This window comes from Cnephaeus nilssonii (genome assembly GCF_951640355.1).
Source record: "Cnephaeus nilssonii genome assembly, chromosome: 2".
Lineage (NCBI taxonomy): Eukaryota > Metazoa > Chordata > Mammalia > Chiroptera > Vespertilionidae > Cnephaeus > Cnephaeus nilssonii.
The window spans coordinates 15,794,753-15,804,645 of record NC_137073.1 but is presented as its reverse complement, the minus strand read 5'-3'; the positions used below and the strand labels follow the sequence as shown (position 1 = coordinate 15,804,645).

At 49.0% G+C, this 9,893-nt stretch overlaps 1 protein-coding gene across 3 annotated transcripts; it reads right to left on the bottom strand.

Annotated features, from left to right (window-relative positions):
• Positions 1-654: 654 nt before the first annotated feature.
• ZNF263 (zinc finger protein 263) lies at positions 655-9,635 on the bottom strand. Of its 3 annotated transcripts, XM_079781815.1 has the most exons (6): positions 8,417-9,635; positions 6,800-6,980; positions 6,275-6,345; positions 5,852-5,978; positions 3,422-3,538; positions 655-2,926 (listed from the first exon to the last, which is right to left on the bottom strand). In XM_079781815.1, exons 1-6 carry the CDS (start codon positions 8,801-8,803, stop codon positions 1,758-1,760), a joined length of 2,052 nt encoding a protein of 683 aa, XP_079637941.1. In that variant the 5' UTR covers positions 8,804-9,635; the 3' UTR covers positions 655-1,757. The 3 variants fall into 3 exon arrangements, with proteins under 3 accessions (XP_079637941.1, XP_079637942.1, XP_079637943.1); XM_079781816.1 differs by lacking the exons at positions 6,275-6,345; positions 6,800-6,980; XM_079781817.1 differs by lacking the exon at positions 655-2,926 and having other exon boundaries at positions 3,427-5,978.
• Positions 9,636-9,893: the final 258 nt, after the last annotated feature.

Below are 9,893 nucleotides of genomic sequence, written 5' to 3'. Positions count from 1 at the left end.
CATGGCATCAGCAACCACATCATCCCTGTCCCACTCCTACCACTGTGGATCCTACACTCATCTCTCAAATCCTTAAACATCCCCTTACCCCTGCCTCTTCCCTCCCCCCCACCCCCAGCACACATACACACCACAACTGCCCTCTTGTGGATATCTTTCCCATAGGCATACACTCCTAAAATTCCTATTCCTGATTACCCATTCTAAAATATGCTTTCTCCTAATAATTTTGCCCTTTCTCCACTAATGGGCAATAATTCAGTTATAGCAGGACCACCTTTTCCTGGGAAGCAATTGTAAGACCAAAATATCCTGTCTCTGAAGAGCCCGATCTTCCTTCAGCTACTTCCCAAGAAATAAAACATTATAAACAAAAAAAATCAGATACTTTTACTGCTGTACACTACAGAAGGAAAGAAAACCTCAGAGACCATTACGACATCATCACCCCAAGCCCCCTGGGCTTGACCCTTTGTTACCATGCCACACCCTACCTCAACCTGTCTGCTGCCACCTTTGTGGAACAACTTCTCAACCAACCCAGCAAGACCACAAAGAGAAAGCAGGTCCTCCAAACAGATCAACACTGGAGGCCAAGACACTTTCAATGAAGAGTCACACACTTTCACGTTTCTTAAAGGTATTTATTACCATCCAAACATATTTCCAATAGGGAAAGGCATGATCCCTAATTTCTTAAATCTGTGTTTTCAAAGTCTCCTAGGGAACCCTTCTTACATAACCCTCTGAAGACTCCAGAGTTCTGTTTATCCTCCTCTGACAGAGGTGGGGGAAGTCTTGATCTCTGTACAGGTTAGACTAATTCAGATTCCAGTTCCCTCTGCCAATTCCTAGGCTGACCTGCAAATTCCTTCTTACTATTTCCCTTAGGTCTCTGGGTCCTTTTTGTCTGAGGTGACATTGATGTTCATGGCCTGCCAATGGGCACTCCTGTGAGGCCATTGAGGTGTGCTGTGGCTTCCCTGTCAAGGCCTTTTGGAGAGCTACAACTAACCACCAGTCTTTCTTTGCCCTCAAGCTGGTTTCCCAGGAGATTCAGCCCCTCTTCTTTGGTCTCAGGGCCTCAGGAGTTCAAATACTCCTGCTGAATGTCCCAAGTGAGGAAGCAGTAACAAAAGTCATATAGATTCCCAAAGTTGCTGGGAAAGACAAGACTAAGTAAGGCATCCAAATTACAACATGGCCAAATATACCAAGGGGGTTAGGCACCATGAGACAAGGTGGACTTCATAGAGAATTCTGCCCTGATCAGGTGACCTCAAAGACTTATCATCCTCACTAGTTCAGACAGAATTCCATTTTAGTTTGATGCTAATCCTTTGCTGCCCCTGCTTCTTCCTTGCATGACCTCCAGCCCCGCCGCCCCCACACCCATCCTTGTTACTCTTTATAGTAATTACCTCAAAAACATATAATTTCACCCAGCCCGTATGGCTCAATGGTTGAGCGCTAATCTATGGACCAGAGGTTACAGTTAGATTCCTGGTCAGTGCACATGCTGAGTTGTGGGATCCATCCCCAGTAGGCGGGCGCGTGCAGAAGGCAGCCAATCAGTAATTCTCCTCTAATCACTGATGTTTCTATCTCCTCTCCCTTCCTCTCTAAATCAATAAAAATATTTTTAAAATAAAAGAACACAGATGATTTTGGTCAGCAGGGCAAGAAATAACAGCTCTCAACAGCAGAACCCTCTGAATATGCCACCTTATCTGTGGTGTAATGAAACACCATTGTTTCTATCTGGTGTGAGTTCTCTGATGACTCATAAGGCGTGAACTCCGAGAAAAGCTTTCTCCACATTCAGAACATTTATAGGGTCTCTCTCCTGTATGGGTTCTCAGATGACGAATCCGATTGGAGCTGTGAGAAAAACTGTCTCCACACTCATGACAGGTATAGGGTTTCTCTCCCGTGTGAATTCTCTGGTGCCTGATTAAGTTGGATCTATGAGAAAAGTTTTCCCCACAAAGGGTACATTTATATGGTTTCTCTCCTGTGTGCGTTCTCTGATGTCTGGTGAGGTGCATGCCCTGCCGGAAGCTTTTCCCACAGGTCAAACATTCAAAGAGTTTCTTCTCTGTTTTGTGGGTTCCATGATTTGTAAGAAAGGGGCTGCTGTCACTCATTGCTTCCCCACACTCGGAGAAGGGGTAAAGCCTCTCTTTCTCATGAGTTCTTTCATGAATGACAAGGTGGGAACTTCGAGAGAAACTTTTTCCACACTCAGCACACTTATAGGGTCTCTCTCCTGTGTGAATTCTCTGGTGCCTAAGGAGATTGGAACTGTGAGCAAAAATCTCGCCACACTCAGGGCACTTGTAGGGCTTTTCACCGGTGTGTGTTCTCTGGTGTCTGTGGAGATTGGAGTTGCAAGAGAAGCTTTTTCCACATACATTACATTGATAGGGCTTCTCGCCTGTGTGGGTGCGTTGATGGCGAGTCAGGTGGGTATTCTGACTGAAGCTTTTTCCACATTCAAGGCACTTATGGGCCTCCTCTCCAAAGTGTGCTCTGTGTAGTGATAAAAAGTGTGGGCTCCCACCAAAGATTTCACCACACTCTACACCCATACACAGTCTTTCTGCTGCATGTATTCTCTGGTGCCTAATTAGATTTGAGTTATTAGAGAAATTTTTGCCACACAAGGGACATAAATGGAGCTTCTTCGGCTGCAGTTCCTTTGGCTGGCTGACTTCTCTGCAACTTGTGGCCCCCACTATGGACTGCTCCATCCGATCCTCTGGGAGAGGCTCCCAATGCCCTTCTGCCCTGTCCCCAGGCCGTCCCTGCTCAGGACTCCAGGGCACCTCCCCTCTGACCTGGCCAGTCAGAAGCACCTGCAGATGGATGTTCTCAGGAGAAATAGACTGAGCACTTTCTTCCCGGCTCTCAAATTTCTCTTCTCCTGGTAGAGTGAGAGAAACCAAACCCTACATTATTTTTACCCTAAAGAAAATCCAATATGTCCACTACTGCCAGTAGGTCAGAAGTCCAGAAAGACTAGCTGTATCTGTTTTCTGTCTTCCCCATACAGGGAAAACACTCTAGAGAGGTATCTGGATAAAAGGTGGGGCAATTGGTCAGGAACCAGAGCTCAGACCAGTCTTATTCCCTTGTAGGGGCCCCCATATACCTCTTCAACTGAGCCTCTGGCTCTGCCCTTCAGAAATGGGTGGGATGGAGCACGGCTGAGACTAGGATGGGCAAATGAGCCCAGGAGTGAATGCTTCCTTACGTTTTGAACTCTGGGTGCCTTGCCTGCCTCAATGGGATGGAAGCGGGCAGTGGGGACACAGGACCTTCCTGGCAGCAGTGATGGGCTAAGCCCCACACCCAAACCCTCAAATGCCTCACTTCCAACAGAGGGAAACTAGATGGGCAGGCTCCTCAAGTTCCTTACCTGGAGCTGGGTTTCTGGGGCTCAGTCCCTCCTTGCAAATCTGGACACTGGGATCCCATGGTTTTCTTCCTTGTTCCACCTGGATGCTCAGAGCCTCCTGATTGGGAACCTGAGACTCTGTTCACAATGAAAGATATAGATTTTTGTGTCACCACATTCTTCCACCAAGCAGGGGAAGCACAGACAAGTCATGTTCCCTGTCCTCTGTGAGTAGATACAGAGGGTACAATAAGTCTGAAATATACATTAACCTGCTAAACTGTTCCCAGTGGTTACCTCTAAAGGAAGAAATTTGGGGAGACTATAGCTTTTTTCTTTTTACACTTTTGTAGTACTTGGGATTTTTCTGCAATGAGAACGTACCACTTTTGTAATTAAAACATCCAAACCAAAATGGTCAGAGTGGTCAGTTCCTTAAGTTACCAGTTTAATATTGTAAAAGAGCTTTGACTCTTATGTATAGAGAACAGAACTTAATCTGACTGGGCAACTCCAGAAGAAGAAAATATAATATGATGGACAATCAGAAAAGGATCTGGGGGCTCTAAAACAACCCTGAGGTCGAAATCAAAACGTGCCATTCCTATGCTATGCTAAAAACAAAAACCTCACTCTAACTCCAGCAAACGTGGACTTTAAATAGTTCAGTTCTAAGAACATGTGATCTGAACATCTCTTCCTATTTAGCACTCACTGAGAGAGCTGTGCTCAACTTAGGCACCAAACCACAGCAGAGTAACAGGGGGAGCTAGAGAAGGTCCTAATGAAGGGAACCAATCCCAGCAGTGACCCCTTTGCAGTATTAGTGCAAGTGAACTGATAGCTGTGCTTCTCTTTACAAAAACCTAATTTATGAAAACAAAGTCGTGTGACTCTTCTATGGTGTGTGTCAATGTAGCCATAATTGTAATGGACACATTGCTGTCTTAGGTTGTTTTTAAAGACTTACCTCAACTTTTATTATGAGAATTTTCATACATATATAAAAGTTGAAGGAATTAAACAATACCTGTACCCTCTTCACCTAAATCCTGAGTTTTTGTGCAGTCTCCACCTAAAAATCTCTGTTGGTTTTTTTTTTTTTGGTCATATTTCATAGACATCATTTAAAATCTCTGCATAATAGGTCAACACACAGATGCACCTTAATTTATGCTTGATTCATTTAGCTCCAGTTTTGAATACAGACAGTCCTCGGGTTACATCGGACTTGACGTACGTTGTTTCGTGGTTACATCACCATCTCCCATTTATTTAAAAAAAAAAAGTTCCGTCATTTCGACGTATGTACATAGGTGCTTTATGTTTTTTATTATTTATTTACCACAAGTAAAGATCAGGAATTGTTATCTTCCTTTTAAATTTTGTTTACTGTTTCACTTTATTACTGCTGTGTATGTGCTCCACGTGAGTGACGTAGGTGCTTATGTAAGTGGGTTCCGACTTACAGCGAAAATCGTGTTATGTCGCGCCGTAGGAACGGATCTCCAACGTAACACAAGGACCTACGGTATATATCATTTCCAAATTTCCGTAAGGTCCTCCCTACTTCCTGAATTTTTAAGGGCTGGAAGAGCTGCTAAGCTGGAATGCTGGTGCCACTGCCCCTGAAATTTGTGTCTCTGGGGAAGGGCCTAGAAATACTAATGACGTATAGAAAACACAAGTGAGATCAGAAGAGTAAGCATTTCAAAAATGCACGTCATCAAGAACTTTATAGTTCCACCGCATCCTAGGACACTGAAAATGTGTCATGCCTGGAAGGGGGTCAGTCACTGGATTTGATTTGTTTTGCCTTGGGAAGACCATTATAGCTCAGACTCCTTGCTTTCAGCTCTGGCAGCTGGGGCCTTTAAGAGTGCCAAATGTGCCACTTGGAAGATGTTTAACTGATCCTAGCTGTTTTAACTGATCCAAGCTCCGGGGAATCTTATATAATAAAAGCCTAATATGCCAAGTGTCCGGTAGTCTGTTCAACCAATCAAAGCGTAATATGCTAAGGATATGCTAAGGCCACTCAACCGCTCGCTATGACATGTGCTGACCACCAAGGGGCAGACACTTCAAACAGTAGGTTAGCTTGCTGCTGGGGTCCAGCCGATTGGGACTGAGTGAGATGGGCCGGACTTGCCCTGGAGCCCTCCCACGGTCCCTCCCCAGCTGGCCAACCTCCCACGTCCCTCTCCAGCCCGGATTGTGCACCGGTGGGGTCCCTCGACCTGGCTTGTACCCTCTTGCAATCTGGGACCCCTCAGGGGATGTTGGAGAGCGGGTTTTGGTCCGATCCCACAGGCCAGGCCAAGGGACCCTCACTGGTGCAGGAATTCGTGCAACAGGCCTCTAGTTTTAGAATAAGGGAGGTGAGTGGCTAAGACACAGGAACCTGGTCAGAAATGGCTCAATCTTCATCCCTAGAAAAGAAGTCCTTACCCAGTGAGTCCACATTCTCAAAACTCTCCTGCACCGTGTCCCTGGAGAGGGCCCTCTTACTAGGATCCTGATGCCCCCACTCCTCCTGGGAGATGTACATAGCCACGTCCTCTAAGCTCTCAGGCAACTGAAACAGCACAAGATCTCCTTTAGCCCCTGAGGCACCAAGAACAATTCAAGCAAAGTCAAGGGTTAAAGGGGCAAAACCCGGGAGTGCCCAGAACACATTTCATGGGGAGTGAGGTGAGGCCTAGGAGTGAGGTGAGATGGAGGCATATAAAGAAAGTAGGGGAGACACATTGGTGAGGAAGAAAGGATCCTCTCCAAGTGAACAGAGGACCCCACCACCACAAGAACAAACAGTGTGTATGGGGATGTGTGTGTGTGTGTGCTGAGGGAAGACATTGGGAACTTCCACATCACCTGGGGCCCAGTCATCTTGTCTTCCATGTTTCCTTCGGGAGGAAAGAGAGAAAGCCAGGGAGCAGATAATGCTGAAGGTGACAGAAATCATGATGAGAATGGCATTCCTAATTCTTGGCAACCCAAGGATTATTACACAGTATCCATTCCCCATCACCCAGTCTCTGCTCTGAGGACTGAACACTGAACAAAATAAGGCAAGAGAAGCACAATTAAGCTACATCCAAAATGACATCCTAAATGCAGGGGTAGGAATAAGACAGACACTAGTCTGTCTGCAGCATTCAAGCCCTCAATCATTCATCTAGCTCTAAATGTCTCTGTTCTGCAAACAAAAGAGCAAAGAAACCTCCCTCCCTCCTCCCACTTCCAGAAGAACCCAACCACCACTTCTAGGTCTTTCACTCCATTCTGGGAACCCTGAACCAGAAATTCCCTCTCCCTGGCATAGGTGCTTCATCCTGCTGTCAAAGGCAAACCCGAAGCCCCTCCTCCCTCCCACCTACCCAGATAACTGTTCCTCACCCCTCTCCTTTACAGCCTGGGGGTCCCTTTTAGGGCTGGGGCCTAGCAGCTCCTGCAGCCTGGGACCAGGGCTTCGCTCAGTCTCCATTGGCTCCAGCTTGAAGCTCGGTGACTTCCGTGCTGTTTCCAGAGACAAAGGCTCCTCCAAAAGCACTTCTGTTCCCCGCCCATGGTTTGTGACCTGGGAACCAACCCACATTACTCATCATCACAACAGGGCCCCACAGGAGGGGAAATTAGTACAGAACTCTGAGGGCAAGCCTTCAACAGTGAATCATGGGTACATACCTTTGGACCCAGCTAGAGAGAAAGGATGGTTTCCATTACAGGTTTTTCTGATCCCAAGTGCATGAGAGAAAGTGGGGATGGAGTGTTGGTGGGGGGAGAAGAGTCTACTCCTTGAGCACACCTGCCCACGTAGCTCCTCTGGACACACCTCACTCCCTCTTGCTTTCCCCTACCTTTTCTAGATGCTTCCATTCCTCACTACTGGATAAGTTAGACTTGGGTGGCTCTGGGGGCACAAGTGCCCTCAGAGTCTCAGTGACAAACTGGTTTTCTAAGTCCACAATTAACTCCCACCCAGCTCTGTACAGGAGACTGCTGACCCTAATATAACAAGAGCTAACGGCTATTAAGCACTAACTATAAGCCAGCAGTGTGATCAAAACTGCACGGCCCTGGCCAGATGCCTCAGTTGGTTGGAGCACCAGTGGTCCGTTGAGGTCAGAAAGGTTGGCGAGACTCTGGGTTGGAGTGTCATCCCAATATGCCAAGGTTTCTGGTTCATCCCCAGTCAGGGCACATACAAGAATCAACCAACGAAGGCATAAATAAGTGGAACAGCAAATCGATGTCTCTCTCTCCTTTCCTCTCTCTCTCTCTTGCTCTCTCGAAAATCAATTTTTAAAAAAACGTATGTCTGGGGTGAGGGCATGTATGGGTGTGGGGTGTGGGGTGGGGCAATGGTAAGATATGTACACATATAATACCTCAATAAAAAATAAAATAAAATAAAGAATATCCTATTAAGAATAAATTAAATGGTATAAGAAAAAGGTTAAAAAAAAAACACAAAAAAACAACATATGTCTGAATGTAACAACTTGCTTGAGTGCTTTCACCAAGCAAAATAAAAAAATATTGGTGTGTGATTCAAAAAGCAGTGCGACTGTTTAAAGCAGCGATTTTCAAACGGTGTGCTGCAAGAATTTGGAGGGGAGGGGACACACTACATACTGCTCTCCCTCTAACCCTAAAAGCAACACCAGAAAGGTATTCTACCATTCACACTTCACCAGTGGCGTATCTGAGACTAATAAAAAGGTTAACTTGCCCAAAGTCACAATGCTAGTATCAAACAAGAGTGACGATTTAAACCCTGCAAACTAAGTTTGGGGCTCCCACTAATGCAGACACTGCCTCCATATGGAAACAGGACACTCTTCACTACTCTGTCCATTGGGTAAAATCTGGAAGATAACTGTTCCTGACTGACTAAAAAAAGGCCTCTGGCCCATTTAAGGCCTATTCAGGGAAACCAAGTAAATAGGGAAGTGGACGCTGTCCCAGTCATAGGGTCAAACAAACCGCAGATACTACAGCTCTTTTTCTCACCTGTTGCCTCAGTTTCCCAAGCTCTCTCTGCATATCTTCTACAAGGGTCACTGCTTCCTCGCCGCTCTCCGGATGCAGCTCCTGCACCCTGCTCTGGATCTCCTGGGGCAGGATGATTAGAAACTGCTCCAGCACCAGCAGCTCCAGGATCTGCTCCTTGGTGCGCATCTCAGGCCGCAGCCATCCATGGCAAAGTTCCTGAAGCCGGCTGAGGGCTTCCCGGGGCCCAGCGGCCTCTTGGAAGCGGAACCGTCTGAAGAGCAGGTGGGAGGCCTCCGGGCTGGGCCCTGGGTCTGGCGGGAGCAGCTCCTGGCTCCAGGCGCAGTCCTCCTCCAGTTTCACTATCAGGAGCCCTTCCCGATCCTGGGAGCCCGGGCCCGACGCCATCGTCAGGCCCTCGGAGTGCCCTACCCGGGAAACCAGCTGTGCCCGCCTGGAGAGGGGCCCCCAGCCTCGCACAGGGATGGCCGGCTTCAGGTCCCGGCCGAAGAGCCAGCTCTAGCCGGGCCGCAGCCACCTCCGGCGTCTTCGCCTCTCAGTCGGACCCAGGAGCCGCCGCGCCCGCCCTCGGCCCAGCCCTCCCTGGGGAAGGACCCGGGCGCCGCGCTTTTCGCCGCGTCGCGAACTCACGCAGAACTCGGCGCTCAGCTCCCCCGTCGGAAGTCTCAGCGCGAGAGTTAGGCGTCCCCAGCCAACGGCGCCAGCTGGGGACCAACCTCCAGGTCACGTCCTGCGAACTACAGCGCCCATTGGTCCAGATCTCGCCACGGAGTCACCGCCGACCAACCAGGAAGGGAGATTCCTCTGCCGGGACGGGACGAGCGAGGGGCCAATTCAAGACGAGAGGCGGAGTCACCCGACCAGCCCTGAGACCCTGGAGGTTCCTGGGGTTGGCCAAGGGGCAGGATGGGTTCGCTACACAGATTTGTGAAAAATGGTCCTAAAACGGGCGTGACTGGCGGGCCGCCTGGGTCAGATACCCCGGAGAGCTTACTAACATACAAACCCTCGAGCCACGCGAGATTCAAGGCGTCAGAGTGTCGGGGTGGCTCGGAAATCTGAATTGTTAACATCCCCCCTCCCCCCCGATAAGTTCTTCACCCATAAGCCAAGTTTGAGAGGCATTTCCCAGTCATAACGGATTAAAGACGGCCTCCACCCGCTCCAGTAGTTCAGGGTTGCAGGAGAGGGAACCGGTGTCCACGAGCCGGCATCTCGGGGAGGCCCGGAAGCGAGCTGCCCCGCCCAGGTCGGCGTCCCCGCGGGGCCTGCCGGGGAGGTGCGACCGGTGGTGCTGCCGGTGACGGCGCCGACCCCGCGGTACTGGGGGCTCGGGGCTGGTAACCGGCGGCGGTCACCCGGCCGTCCGGCGTCCAGTTCTGGGGGGCTGGATGGCCCGGAAGGCCGCTAGGGACTCGGCCCTGCGCCACCGGCCTCCTGTTTTAAACCGGATTTTAAACTTGTCTGGAACGTGCCG